The following is a 14,897-nucleotide window of genomic DNA, read 5'->3' on the forward strand; positions in this document are numbered from 1 at the left end:
AGGGGAATTCTGGAATTTTGTGTGTTTGTGTGCGTGACTGTGAAAGAGAGAGAGAGAGAGAGAGAGACAAAGAGAGAGTGGAGGGGTGAGAAAGAGAGAGAGGGTGGGGGCGTGGGTGTAAAGAGGTTACTCCTTTAAAGTGTGCTGCTGTCAGAAACGCTAATGACGGGGAGCGCAGGCGCACAAACACATACACACACCTCCACGTTCCTCTCTCTATCACTCACTCTCTCTCTCTCTCTCTCCCTCTCTCTCACGCACACACACACACACTCATGCTTGGATTTGTCTGTCGCACTTTTAAGAAGCAGAGAAAAAGACTGGTGTCCACATACAGCAGCAGGATGGAGCGGATTCTGCTGATCCAGATCGGTCCCTGTCTGTGACCAGGCTGCACCAGGAGCCACGGTCGAGGAGGAGCAGCAGGAGGAGGAGGAGGAGCAGCAGGAGCAGCAGGAGGAGGACAAAGTCACTGGTGGGGACTGAGGAGGAGACGACGCTGAAGTTTGTGATGGCGCTGCTGATGGAACCAGTCAGTAAATGGAGCAGGAGGCAGGTGGTGGACTGGATGAGAGGTACACACACACACACACACACAAAGTCACTGACACAGATGGGGTGAGTCTGTGTGTTCCATGTCTGTCTGTGTGTGTGTGGTGGGGGTGTGTGTGTGTGCATCGCCCGCTGTTCTTTCTGTGGGAGTTTAAAGTGAGTCAGTGATGAATCACAGTCTTCTTCATCAACATGTTGGTGCATCACTGCACGTTTGGACACACACACACACACACCCAAACTGACGGCACCAAAGTACCTTTGTTTCAATCGAAAGTGATGAACAAAAAGATACAAATACATATATACAAATATATATATAAATATATGTATGTATGTTTATACTGTATATGTAATAATGTCAAAGTAAAAGTTCACATCGTGACTGAGTCTGAAGTGAAAACAATTAAAGTAACAACAACAATGATGAAAAGAGTTCAACTGAACTGGATCAATTATTAATATTATTATTAATATTATTATCACTTTTTATTAGACAGTTGAGCAAGTTAAAAAATATTAAAAATGGAACAAACATTTGTTTTGATAAAAGCAATAATGAAACACCTTTAACTGATGAACGTGTGTGTGTGTGTGTGTGTGTGTGTGTTTTATTCGTGACCAGTACAATCTCTGCAGCTGTCAGAGCGTCTCAGAGCAGAATCAGGAACCAAAAACCAAATTCCCATAAACCACCATGTGACTTTTGAACAGACACCCTGTGGCGTCAGGTTTCTGTCTGGTCACAGATGAAGTGAAAATGAGCTGCAGGACGAACCGGTAACACGGTGACGGCACGGAGGAAGGCTGTGTGTTTTTGGCCTTCTGCTGAGACGCGGTGCACCGGTGGTTGTGTAACCTCACTCCTCGCTGTGTGTCTTCTGCAGGTCTGGATGACTGCCTGCAGCAGTATGTGAGTGTGTTTGAGCGTGGAGGTGTGTGTGGAGAACGTCTGCTCAGGATCAGTCACGCTGAGCTGGAGGAACTGGGAGTTTCACGAATCGGTCACCAGGAACTGATTCTGGAGGCCGTGGACCTGCTGTGTGCTCTGGTCAGTCTCTGGTCCTCGTCGTCTCATAAGCTTTATTTTTTCTTATTTTTAGTCTCGGAGGATGGAGTGGAGAACAGTCTGTCATTATTGTTAGAAATTGAATAAATACTTTTGTCTTTTTTGTGTGTGTGTTCACCAGAACTCAGGCCTGGAGACTGAGAGTGTACGAACTCTCGCTCACAAACTCGGAGCTTCGGCAAAAAACCTGCAGAACTTCATCTCTGGCCGCCGCCGAAGCAGCCAATCAGAGAGCAGGAACTCACGACGCTTGCCCAACGACCTGCTTACGTCAGTGGTCGACCTCATCACTGCAGCCAAGAGTTTGCTGGCCTGGTTGGACAGGTAACACGATTAACGTGTTTGACTGTGAACTGACCACAGGTGTGAATATGAGTGTGAATGTGGGTGTGAATGTACAGGACTGGTTTACTAATGGACTGGATCTACGTTAACACAAATGAAAGAATGAATGAATGTGATTTGTTGAGTACTGAATTAGTAAACGGACATTAATAAATCAGGAAAACCAAATCAGGACAGTGAGTCAGGGTTTTTCCAAGTAATGACTTTGTTTTGTCTCTGAAGTTTTTTTTTCTTCCAAACCACAGGTTTTTTTTCTTTGCTCACTTTAAGGGTTGGACCCAGATCTTGATTTGGGTTGAAATAGTCTGCTTATAAATAGAAGATGACCTCAATACTGATGACCTACATCACACACACACAGTCTATCGACCTTTTTTTTCTTTTCTTTTTTTTACATAAATACACAGTCTTCTCTGTTTAGACTCAAATCCAGAGATCGTAGAAATAATAATTATGATTATATCAAATTATAATGAATTATGATCAACATTATTCTTTGTATATTTTACTTCTTTTACTATATTTTATTATATTCTATTGCTCTCTCATGGGCAACTGCAACACCATCTATTTCCCGCCTAGGGCTCAGTTTAGTATTTGTGATTCTGATTTAAAAAAACCCCACAAGAACCTTCTTGTCCTTGTGAGTCACATTGTTGACTTAGCCCGGTGGTTATTTGCCCTTTTTCAAAGATTCACTTCTTTCTCTAATACGAGCTCTAAAGGCCGTTCATTTAATCTCACTTGGAGACTTCCACTGTTTGTTAGCCGTATTTAGCAGTTCTTTAAACACTGTGATTCATATGGCCTTTATTTAAGATATTTTGTTACAAAATGTAACACTTAATGTGGTTCAGCATTTGAAACAAACATGTAAAAGAACAATCGAACGTTGGCTTCTTTAGCTAAAGGGACGTACGTTCGTGAATTAGCCCCGATTAGCTTAAAGCTATTACTATGTAAAAAATAAAACGTTGAGTACAAACTGCTTTTTTCCCCTCACACCATTATAAAAGCAAACAGAAATAATAAATCAAAGCAAAGGTAATAATAATAAGATTTCGTTTCACTTAAATATGGACAGACGCTAATACTATACACTCGCGGTCTCGCCATTGTTTCTTTCGTTCTCTCTTTCCATAATTGGTACGATCCGAGGATTTCCTCGCAGGTCATTGGCCAAATTGTGTGCTTAGACTAAGTCCCGCCCCCCGCCTGTACTGATTCTCGCGAGAGGTAAACAGTAGCAGGTAGGCAGGAAATCGACGATAATGTCAATAATAGAAATTCAAAGTATTGAAAGTGTGAACGGCCCCAAATCATCTTTGTGTCAATGTAACGTGGCTTCGCACAGTGACTCGTTATTTGTTGTTTTTTATATATTTTTTATTTTCTCAGGTCTCCATTCGCGGCAGTGTCAGACTATTCCGTCACCAGAAACAATGTCATTCAGCTCTGCCTGGAGCTCACCACTATCGTCCAGCAGGTGTGTTGGTATGAGGGGGCGAGGAAGGGGGGGATGGGGTTGTACGTGTGTGCGACTGTTTGTAAATGAAACAGAACGTTCGACTCTGTCTCTAAGTTAACCTGTTCCTGTCCCTCAGGAGTGTACTGTGTTTGAGACCGAGAACAAAATCCTTCACGTGGTGAGTCCTGGAACACTCTGGAACATTCCTCACACACGTTCCTTAGCTAATCACACCGAGGCAGAAACTGTTTTATTATCAAATTAAAAAACATTTTTGGTTGTTGATTTAAAAAAAAAAGTCTCAATGCTATTACTAATATCTAAGTGAGGATTAGCATCATTATCAGTGATAAAAGAAAAGAACAATCCTTGTCGGTAGGGGTCGCCAGAAAAATGTTTACAAAAATGTAAACAAAAACCAATAGAAATTGATTTTATGTCTCAGATTATATTACAACAGATTTTTTATTATCCTGAACAGAGAACTATCTTTTAACAACATTGTTTTTTATTGTTTTTTTAATATATAAACCAAAGTAATTTCCATTGAACAACTCAGTTTATTATTTTTCTTGTTGTTATTTTTCAGTGTAAAACTCTGTCGGAGGTTTGTGAACACATCGTGTGTGTCTCTTCAGATCCTCTGGTTTCACAGTCGGCCCATCTAGAACTGGTCCACCTGACCAACGTCAAACCGTCCGAAGGCCTGGTAACCACAGCCGCTTGATTCTTGTGTGGTAGTTTAATGATTGTTTAACACAACATCAACCAACACAACTGTATTCAGTGGAAGCTCGTGTGGACGTCAGACGGAGCTGGACGAGTCTTCACACTCCAGGGCAACAACGTTGTTTTTTTTTAAATCTTTCTTTTTCTGTTCGCCAGGGAATGTATATCAAGTCGACCTACGACGGTCTTCACGTGATCACAGGAACCACAGAGGGGGTGAGGAACTCTCTTTACATTTGTGGGCAGCCGATGACTTCCTCCAGCTTCATGAAGCCACGTCAGAAATAAAAAAGAACCGGGGGCTCCGTTACGTCACAGTTTGTTCTGATGTGTTAATCACCTCCTTCTTCCTGTCTCTCCTCAGTCTCCGGCTGATCGCTGTAAGAAGATCCACGCTGGAGATGAAGTCATTCAGGTCAATCATCAGACAGTGGTCAGTTTGTCTACATTTTTACACTCTTTTCACTGTGCTAAGAGTTCTCCCTACCAGCAGGTGGCACTGCAGGCACATTTGTAAATAACGCCAACATTATGGGTTTTTTTTTTCTATTTCCAACCCACGTCCTGGTTCTCCCTGTAGGTGGGCTGGCAGCTTCGTAACCTGGTGGGCTCTCTGCGGGCAGATAAAGGCGTCGTGTCTCTGACTCTGAAGAAACGACCTCAGAGCACACTGAGCTCTGCTCCTGCACTGCTGAAGAACCTGCGCTGGAAACCTCTGGCTCTGCAGGTTAGCACCTGGGCTCCTAGTTTTAGGCTCAATTCCAACATTGCTGTGGCCCACATCAGCCTTCATAAGCCCCAGTTTTAACCGAGGTGACCCAAAGAAAACCGCTGTTAAAACAGTGATAGGTTGACTTTATAAACACAAGAAAAATGAACAGACAGTGCCTCCAGTGGTGGACATCAATGTCCCTCACAAAACCTCTCACACTGTGTCTCTGCAGCCAACCAAAAGTCCAGGCAGCAGCTCAGCCACGCCCACTGACACGCCCACTAAGACCTCTGCCCTCCCAGACCTGTACATCCCTCCTCCACCCATGGACCCGTACACACCCAGGTACCAGATCTTCAGCTCGAGTTTTTATTTTATGTATTTTTCTTTTTTTTTTACTGACTTCTACCTTTGACAGAGGCGAAACTGGAGCCTCATCGGAAAACAAAATGTTGCGTAACCACGGTAACATGAGCATCACTAAGAATCGCTCTGATTCCCCAAACTCTTTCCTGGACCAGGATCCACAACCGGCGGAAGAGGAGGATCTGGGGTACACAGCCACCTATGGTAAGAACGATAATAATAATAATATATTAGAGTTCCTGATCTGTCCAGCAATTAAGTACATGGTTGCATCTCATGATGAGGATGGAGAAGATGATGATGATGAATTGTGGGAGAAACCTTCACTTAAAAGCAGTGTAACATTACAAAAAGAGTCAAGGGTTTGGTTCCCAGATTTAAAAAGAAATCACTGTAGTTTTTTTATTTAGTCAGTTTCTCGAAAATGTTCAAAAAATGCACAAACTGAATTGAGAAAACAGTGAATAGATGTATCTACTGTAACAGTGTGTGTGTGTGTGTGTGTGTGTGTGTGTAGGCAGGCTCAGGCCCATCTCCATGCCTGTGGAGTGTAACTGGGCTGGTGATTACGAGGATCAGACTAAACCCAGAAGACATGGACGCGGTGAGTGCTGTTTCTTTTTTTTGTTGACCTGTTTTTTTCTTAATTGATGGTTCAGTTCTGGTGTTGGTCCTTCATTCAACAACTTCATGGTCGAACATGAAAAATGATGGAAATATATAAATGAATAAACAGAGGGGAAAGAATTGGAAATAAATATCTGGAAAAAAAAACCAGAACAAACTTCTGCCTACTCCACCTGAATCACTCACCCAGTTTCCATGACAATGCTGACAGCAGCTCCTCTCCTCCAGCTGCTGCCTAGCAACCAGAGGAGGGCAGGATTGAGAGAACGTGGAGGTGGAGGAAAACCTGGATTTGTTCAGACACAAAGTTGGGCAAAAAAAAAAAAGACCTGAGAGGATTCACAGTGTTCTGCATGAAACCAGGACACGGTGTTTAGTGCGTGGGAATCTGATGTCTGCGAATTTTTCGAACAGCTGTATTTTCATCTGTTTTTAATCATGTGTATGAATACATTAAAACATTTAAATGTTTAAAACGTTTGTGTTTAACCATTGGCACAGATCACAGGGCCGGATCTGAAGATTACTCCTCCCACACGGCTCGTCCAGGTAAACGCTCCAAAGAAACCGCCAAAAGAGCCAAGAGGCGGAGCCACCACAGTCAGAGCCCCTCCCATTACATGATGCAGACCAATCAGAGGGACTCCCCACACAGGGAAACGGCCTCCGTTTATCAGGTGATTCACTTTCTGACCACGACACAGATGGACCGTCACAGTGTGAGGTCATGGTCAGGGATATTATGATAATATTACTACAACAAGATGATGATGATGTCACACTTTCAAAAACAGGAATTTAATTTTTTTCCATTGGATTTTTCCTACTTTATGTTATGATATTATGTCACACAGGTTGATATATTATGATGTATTTTTTTTATATGTGAAACGAAATATTATTAATACTGACCAAAGTTATGGTCTGTGTCAACTGTGTGGATCAAACCATCACTGTGATAAATGTATGTGTAACATAATATTTCCTGACTTCAGCAACGTGTGTCTATTTGCGCTGCTGTTATGCCAGATGGTGTCACTGTAGGATTAGGTGGAGCCTGGTCCACTGTGGTGGTGCATGAAGGCTGTGATTGACTGAAGGCCAGATTCTTAAATGTCACGCTGTGACATCACAGCAGAGAGAGTGTGACATCACACTAGTGTCAGTCAGTTCAATAAAGGCAAGGATTTCTATTCTCTGGAGAAGGTCACCTGAGACACAGAGCTGTGACGTTCCAGCTGCTCACCTCACTGAGCTCTCAGCTCATTTCCCATAATTCTTTTCTGCTGATGACTACTGACAGTTTTCTCTCTCGTCCCTGTTTTTTCTCTCAGACGTTCCAGCCGTCGTCCTCGTCATCATCGTCCTCGCAGCAGAAGAGCAGGAAGAAGAACAAAGGTGAGCAGGAAGTTTTTTTAATGTCTGAGGGAGCAGCTGAAGGTGCATGGACGGAGGAGGAGGGGGGTGCTGTGATCAAAACATGAATTATTATATTATTATTATTTATTTTTACTGTGAAAAGTAAAATAAAAATGATGTAAGAATGCCTGAGTTTATAGCTATTTCTTTTTTGTTATTAATGAATAATTAATGAATTAATCTGACTTTTTTTTTACCCTCTTTGCCCAAACTGAACATTTAGTGATAAACTCACTTCTCAGTTAAATGTAATTATTGTTTTTCTGGTGTATTCTTTGCTGTGAGCAGCTGTTAGGATGTTCAGACCTCCTCCAGGAAGTCTCAAAGACTTGTTGTTGTTTCAGGACGGGCGCTGGCCTCGCTGAGTCGGAGGCGGGTCTCCTGTAAGGCTCTGGGCGGGGGCGACTGTGAAGGTTGGCTCTGGAGGAAGAGGGACGCTAAAGGCTACTTCTGTCAGAAGTGGAAGAAGTACTGGTTTGTCCTGAAGGATAACTGCCTCTACTGGTACATCAATGAGGAGGTGAGTGCCACCTCCTGGACCAACATGGCCGCCGCGGTCAAACGCACACGTTTCTTATGTTTCAGCCCACGGTAAACTCGTTGAAGGTTGGCTTTTCAATTAGTTAAACCAGACACTGGTCTCACCATCTTACTATCAATCTATCTATAACTAAAAATAGATATATGTGAATAATGGTGTTTATCTCTGTGTCCAGGATGAAAAAGCTGAAGGATTTGTCAGTCTTCCAGAGTTTAAAATCGACCGGGCCAGTGAATGTAGGAAAAAATAGTAAGTAGATCATCGGTGCAAAAAAAGGAAGAAAAAATGTTTATAATAAGTGATGTCAAAGTATGTGTAAATAATCACCTCCCTCCTGTTTTCCCATGATCCTCCAGTGCTTTCAAAGCCTGTCATCCAAAGATAAAGAGTTTCTACTTCGCAGCAGACAGAGTTGATGACATGAACAGGTACAAATATTCAGAAAACATTTTGGCTGTATTTTGATGTTTTTTTTATTTTTTATTTTTGAAGTTATCGAACATGTGACCTTTTCTGTCAGATGGTTGAGTCGTCTGAACACGGCAGCCGTGGGATTTTCTGACAGGAGGCGACAGGACCAGGGTGAGGGTTCACCTCCTCACTTCTCTGTGTTCTGATCAGAACACATGACCTATAATGTGTGTTTGTGCAGATTACTGGAGCGAAAGTGAACATGAAGAAGAAACGACCAGCTCCAGCCCAAAGCAGGGCAGTCCTCCGCCTCCGTATGACTCCTACACACAACCTCCATCAGTGAGTCAGCACACACACACACACACACACACACAGACATAGACATACACACAGACATATACGGCATTTTAGCCTAAAAATAAATGAAAACTGCAGTCTTTTGTCTGTGAAGATCAGGCACTAAACATTTTCTCTACAGGTTTCATCACTGTTTTTACCTGGTGTGTGTTTTTTTTTACTCCCAGCATCAGGTCAACACACTCCTGGAAGGACGGACCACTCGTTTGTCGTCCACTGGGACGTCTCGTTCTCGATCGTCTCAGGAGGACTTCCTGTGTAGTGATCCACTTCTGACGGCAGCTGACCCGCAGTACCAGCCTGCTCCACCAGGAGTAGGCACCACTCACAGTGGGAGAAAAGCAGGTGGAAGCAGCAGCAGCGATGTTCAGTTCAGAGGTGAAGCTGCGGAGGTTTGTGTGAAAAACTTTGAAAACAGGAAATTTTAAACATCGTTAATTTTTTATCTTTTTTTTTGATTGTCATTATTGGTTTTGATATTTTTGTCTTGAACTTGTTTTCTTTCCACAGTACCGTTCCAGCCCAGCGGGTGGCAGCAGTGAGACTGGGTCTCTGGGTCGGTCTTCTTCTTCTCAGAGACGTTCTTGGCAGGACCTGATTGAGACGCCGCTCACTGAGGCCGGGCTGCACTTTTTACAAACTGGACCCTTAGGTACCGACGTTCTTCAACAGAACCAGTTGTGCAGTAAACTTGACAGGTGACGGTGGTTTGATTCCCGAAGCTACGTTTCGGTTTCTGTCGCTCACAGATGATGCTGTCTTCGCTGAGCCTGAGCCAGCAGATGGCGCTCTAACAACAGGAGGCGGAGCTATGTTTACTGGAGCTGTTTACACACTTCCCGCTCAGAGGAACGTCCAGTTGCCTTTTGGAATGCAGAGGTCGATTCCCATGGCAACGCAGGGCGGGAAACCCCGCAGCCTCACCCTGCCGAGAGATGGGGATTTGCACTCACTGCTGGCACGCAACGGTACGGTCACTCTTGGTCAGAGACCCATGTGTGTGTATGTGTGTGTGTGTGTGTGTGCTGCAGCTCCAGCATGTGAACACAAGGCGTTGCGTTTCAAAAGTCCCTTTCTTCCAGCTGACGGTGAAGGTGCGTCCATCGGCGACATGCTTCGAGCCTGTGAGCAGGGCGGAGTCTGGCCCTTAGGCTGTGGGGCCAAGGTCAAAGGTCATTCAGAGTTCAGGCAGATGTTCCTTAAACAAGCTGCGGACCCTGACCTCAATGACAGACTGCACCGACTTAGGATTCTGACGTCGACACTGAAGGTGAGCGCACACACACACACACACACACACACACACACAAATCTTCCAGCCTACGGTCCCAGCTGTAGCCTTGTCTTTGTCCTCCTCCTGGTTTGTGTCTTAATCCTGGTCCGTGTCTCTGTGGTTCTGAAAAAAACAAAAAACAAAATCTGAAGTGAGCCTCCATGCCCCGCCCCCAAACCTTGCTTCTGCCCCTTGTATAGGACAGGGAGGGAGAACTGGCCATGATTGACAGGTTGTTGGCCACGCCTCAGATGTCGTCGGCAGAGTTCCGAGTGTGGAAACAAGCCTATCAGGATTTGTTCTCTCAGGAGGCTCAGGACTCCGGCGCTGAACCAGAACCTGGTCCGGTACCGATGGCGTCGCTGTCTCACACACACTCTTACATCGAGACTCACGTTTGATGTGTCGCGCACAAACACACGGCCGTCCTATTGGACGAGGACGGCGGTGGTGGAGGTCAGTCAGCGGTGGACTTGGTCTGATGTGTTTGTCCTTACGTCAGTCGACCCGCCTGATTGGTCGATCTTCTGCTGCTGAGTCTGAGACGGACGAGTTCTGCCCTCGACCATAGGAACCAGTAGAACTGTCCTTGATACAGTGCAGATCACAGTGTCCCACGGCTTGAGCCTCATCCACAGCCTTGTACGTCGTCCTTGTTGCATTGCAGAACCAACATGGTTAGAGCATGGTCCATGTTGTCCTTAGGACTGAACCTCTGCGGGGCGTTGAGTCGACCTGCGCGATGTTCGTTAAGAGTTGTTAAGATTTTCTTACACAAATCGTCTCCTTGATAACTTTGAACTGAAGACAGAAGGTCGGAGAACAGACGTCAAGGTTCCTCACTCAGAGCTGCGTGATCCCACTCTGTTTAATTTAAACAAATGGACTGGATGTTCATGGCTCCCCCTACTGTTGGTCATCTGAACTTCAGAGTTTAACTTAGTCAAGATCCTGATTCTTTTCACTCTTCTCCAGTTTTCAGTTTAAATCTCTCTAATGAGCATCTTCGTCTGCTCACACCTGTACTGCAATACAGTCGCCATGACAACCACAAGTTAAAAAAAAAAAAAAACAACTGTAGAAGTGACACGAACGAGACCTAAAAATAACCAGAAAACTGCAGGGTCAAGGATTTTCCAGGGTTGACATTCCAGCTTCTCTCTGTCCCGGATTTAATGTAGAGAATATATAAATTAAAAAAGTGTTTGTGTAGAATTTTTATTATAGATCTAATAAATCTCATATATATACGAATGTATTTATTTTTGTGCTGCTTTTAAATCAACACTGAGATGCTGCACTAAAGTGACAATAAGCACAAAAACAAAGGCAACGCATTATTACTATTATTATTATCATTGAATTTATTAATATTATCATTACTACACTTGGTTTGAACGGCTGCCACCTGTGGATCTATATATATATCTATATATATATATATGTATATCTTTAGATATTTCTCTGTAGACTGAAGAGGAACCATCCACGTCTTGAGTGATCTCCTCTCTTTCTGACAACACACCGATATATTTATTACCAATTATTGATTGTTTATTGTCAAAGCTCTAATTTCTCTCTCTTTTCTCAAGTACTTTTGTGATTTTTCTGCCTTTGTGGATCAATAAAGTCTGCTTCAGGTGGAGGTGTTCCGTCTCCTCTCTTTCTCTCTCTCTCTCTCTCTCTCTCTGTGTGTGTGTGAGGTGCAGTACTGCCATCTCCTGGTAGCACTGTCAACCTACATCTGATATGCTGTGTACTAGTGTTACTAACATTCCACTACATATTAACCTATTAGCACTGCTATTACGCCACTGACTAGCCTAGCTGCTAGCGCACAGTTAAAACGCTGCTAACGTGGCATGTACTGTTTATAACCTCTGAAAACATGGCGTCCACGCACAGTCTTTTCTTAGTTCGATGTCTGATCGTTTTTGTTGTAAACGAAATCGTAACAGCAGCTAATGAAACAGTGACTAAGAATTTAATTTCACCTCAGGTAATTAACATTGAGTTTTTTTTTAATACAAAAAGCAAGGATTAAATTAATATTAATACAGACATTTTTGAATAAAAAAAGTAAGGATTAAATTAATATTAATACAGACACACACCCAGACATTTAACTCTATTCCTCTCCATTCTTAGCTCTAAGCTAATACTTTGTCCAACCATAAACAACAAACATGGAGAGTGAATCCAGTCACATCAACACTCAAACAAAATCAGATCCAATGTCATTCATCTGAACAGTGATCACATCAGTCCATCAGGGGCAGTAAAGAGCACTCAGTGCCCATCAGAGGTCTAGGCAGTTCACAGACTTCTTTCCAGCAGTCTTTCATTGTGTCATATTCCAGAACACTCTTCAGGATCACTTCCTGTCCGTCACTCCACCGTCTTCCTCCAAACAGCAGCAGTTTCCCAGATGGCAGTGAGACCATGCCGTAGTTGAAAGAGCCAATGGGAACCGGTCGGAGGCGTGTCCACTGGTCCGCCTGTGGGTCGTAGCGCTCTATGTCACAGAAAGGTTCGTACATTCCCAACAGAGCGTAGATGTATCCGTGAGCGGTCGCCAAACGGTGGCTGAACCGTCCGATGGACATGGACGTTCGTTTTTCCCAAACTCTGGATTGAAGTTTCCAGCAGAAAACCTCTTTGCTGCCCTCTCTAGGTCCGTCCTGGTTACTGTTGTAGTTGCCGGCGTTAACGGTGGGTGTGTGTGCGCTTCGACCTCCTGACACGTAGATGCAGTCGTTCAGTACAGCGGAGGCGTGGCCGTACAGAGGGCGGGGCATGGAGGCGCCCCTCCTCCAGGCTCCTATGGCTAGGTCGTAAAACTCCACCGATGCGACAGAAGCGCGTGCCTCGGTGTCCAGCCCAGTGTGTCGCCCCCCTGTGGCATAAATGATGTCATCCATTACGCAGCAACTAAACTTGGACCTCCTCTCCAGCATAGACGCCACCTGCTGCCAGCTGTCAAAACGAGGATCGAACCGCCACACCTGATTGGATGCTGGTGAAGTGTCAGATTTCAATCCGTCTTCATCTCCGTCCCTCACTTTCTGTCCTCCCATCACAAACAGGAAACCGCCCACCGAGCACACGCTGTAGTCCCTGAGTCTGAGTGGGAGTCTGGACTTCAGGAACCAGAACTTCTTACATCTGGGATCGAACGCCAACATCTGCCGCTCTGGGCCCTCACCACTGGAAGCCCCGCCTACCAGCAGCACACGATTGGAAAACGCCCTGAGCGTGGACAGACGGCTCTGACTGATTGGCTGAGCTGAACCCGTGGTGTGGTACGCCAATGCCTGTGTCAGCTGACCTCTAATCAGGGGCGTGGCCAGGGCTCTGTGATTCAGGCTCACGATATCAGACGCACTGACCAATCCGAATCGCAAACGACTCAGCAGGAGATTTGAGTTTACCAGTGGGAGTGGTCCATTTTCATCCAGCCAATCCAGAGCCAGTTTCACTAGCTCCACCTCCTGGACACCTGGAATCTCCATCATGTCCAGAATTTGCATCAGCGATCGGAAGTTCAGCTGAAGAAGGTCGTCCCTGTTGGTCTGCACTAACATCTTCATCTCCGCAGATATTGTTTGGTGCGAAGCTTCCAGAACATTCGTCAGCGTGTAGTGCTCGGCGAGGTTAGCGTAACAGCAGCAGTTCTCAGCGTTTAGGCCGTCGACCATAAACCGTTCGCAAATGGCCACTGCCGGTGCCACCTGCAGGTACCTGGCTGCCTGCAGAACCGCAGACAGACTGGAGGAGGAGACACTGAGCCAGCCAGAGTACAGGAAGTCCAGAAGGGCGTCCATACCCTCAGCTGTCAGCAGCGGCAGGCTGACCGATCCGGCCGACCTCTCTGCTGTCGTCTCACCAAACAACGCCCAGAAATACTCACTGGAACTTGCCAAAAGGGCCCGATGACAAGGGAAGGAGACGCCTCCCGCCTCCAGGACCACATCACACATCCTGTTCTCCAGCCGCAGACGCTGGAACCCGGACAAGAGTCCGGTTCTGTAGGTGGAACTGTAGAGCACTGAGAAGCTGTCCATCCATAAGAGATAAAAGAGCAGATTTTAGCTGCAGGAACGGTGGGCTAAAAAAAGACGAGTGGAATGTGAGAGGAAGTGAGCGGTGACAGCGGCGGAGAAGAAGATGCTGCTGGACAAACGGTCAACATCTGAAGTCAAATAGACGCCAGAAATGAGACAGGAGTCCTGCACCGCTCCGTGGTCTGGTCCGTCCATCCTCTGCGGACGGATGAGGACCCGTCTGCTGCCGTCAGAACCCGACACCCTGATAGGAAGCTTAATAACAGCCAATCATGACCGCTCCCCCATGCTGTCCCCTCAGTGTGGTCCGCCCCCCATGCTGTCCCCTCGGTGTGGTCTGCCCCCCCCCCCATGTTGTCCCCTCGGTGTGGTCCGCCCCAAAGTCTCTCTCCCCGTATACTGTGAAACCCATATCTGTTGGAGCAGCATTTTGTCTGCTGACCTTTACACCAACACTGGGGTGAACAATCAGCCAACCAGGAGTTGGCCGGACCAGTGAACGGTGTCAGTGGTGATTTGACAGATAAGCTCATGACTGAAGACCTGGACCAGGACTCTGGACTGCAGTGACCACGGCTCTAATCTGAGGACAAAAATAGAACCGATCATAACTGGGCTCGATGAGAGCGCTCTCCTCAGTGTTGTTGTTTGGAGTTGAACGGTAGCCCACAGTAGCCCACAGCAGCCCACAGCAGCCCACAGCAGCCCACAGCAGCCCACAGTAGTCCACAGCAGCCCACAGTAGCCCACAGTAGTCCACAGTAGTCCACAGTAGTCCACAGTAGTCCACAGTAGCCCTCAGTAGCCCACAGTAGTCCACAGTAGCCCACAGTAGCCCACAGCAGCCCACAGCAGCCCACAGTAGCCCACAGTAGTCCACAGTAGTCCACAGTAGCCCTCAGTAGCCCACAGTAGTCCACAGTAGCCCTCAGTAGCCCACAGTAGTCCACAGTAGTCCACA

The 14,897-nt window shown here is 45.7% G+C and overlaps 2 protein-coding genes across 2 annotated transcripts; one reads left to right on the forward strand and one right to left on the reverse strand.

Moving 5' to 3' along the window:
* Nucleotides 1-483: 483 nt before the first annotated feature.
* On the forward strand, nucleotides 484-11,517 carry cnksr2a (connector enhancer of kinase suppressor of Ras 2a). The gene is made up of 24 exons (XM_008308319.3): nucleotides 484-575; nucleotides 1,440-1,603; nucleotides 1,743-1,945; nucleotides 3,365-3,452; nucleotides 3,571-3,612; nucleotides 4,024-4,143; nucleotides 4,320-4,379; nucleotides 4,528-4,596; nucleotides 4,744-4,890; nucleotides 5,108-5,220; nucleotides 5,294-5,445; nucleotides 5,759-5,845; nucleotides 6,370-6,545; nucleotides 7,203-7,266; nucleotides 7,632-7,807; nucleotides 8,004-8,077; nucleotides 8,185-8,256; nucleotides 8,349-8,410; nucleotides 8,481-8,581; nucleotides 8,767-8,991; nucleotides 9,110-9,251; nucleotides 9,349-9,567; nucleotides 9,682-9,869; nucleotides 10,073-11,517. Exons 1-24 carry the CDS (start codon nucleotides 512-514, stop codon nucleotides 10,271-10,273), a joined length of 3,009 nt encoding a protein of 1,002 aa, XP_008306541.1. The 5' UTR covers nucleotides 484-511; the 3' UTR covers nucleotides 10,274-11,517.
* A 446-nt stretch (nucleotides 11,518-11,963) lies between these two features.
* klhl34 (kelch-like family member 34) lies at nucleotides 11,964-14,618 on the reverse strand. The gene has a single exon (XM_008308320.2). The coding sequence runs from the start codon at nucleotides 13,934-13,936 to the stop codon at nucleotides 12,134-12,136; it is 1,803 nt and encodes a 600-aa protein (XP_008306542.1). The 5' UTR covers nucleotides 13,937-14,618; the 3' UTR covers nucleotides 11,964-12,133.
* Nucleotides 14,619-14,897: the final 279 nt, after the last annotated feature.

The sequence above is a fragment of the Cynoglossus semilaevis genome, chromosome 3 (genome assembly GCF_000523025.1).
Source record: "Cynoglossus semilaevis isolate Cse_v1.0 chromosome 3, Cse_v1.0, whole genome shotgun sequence".
NCBI lineage: Eukaryota > Metazoa > Chordata > Actinopteri > Pleuronectiformes > Cynoglossidae > Cynoglossus > Cynoglossus semilaevis.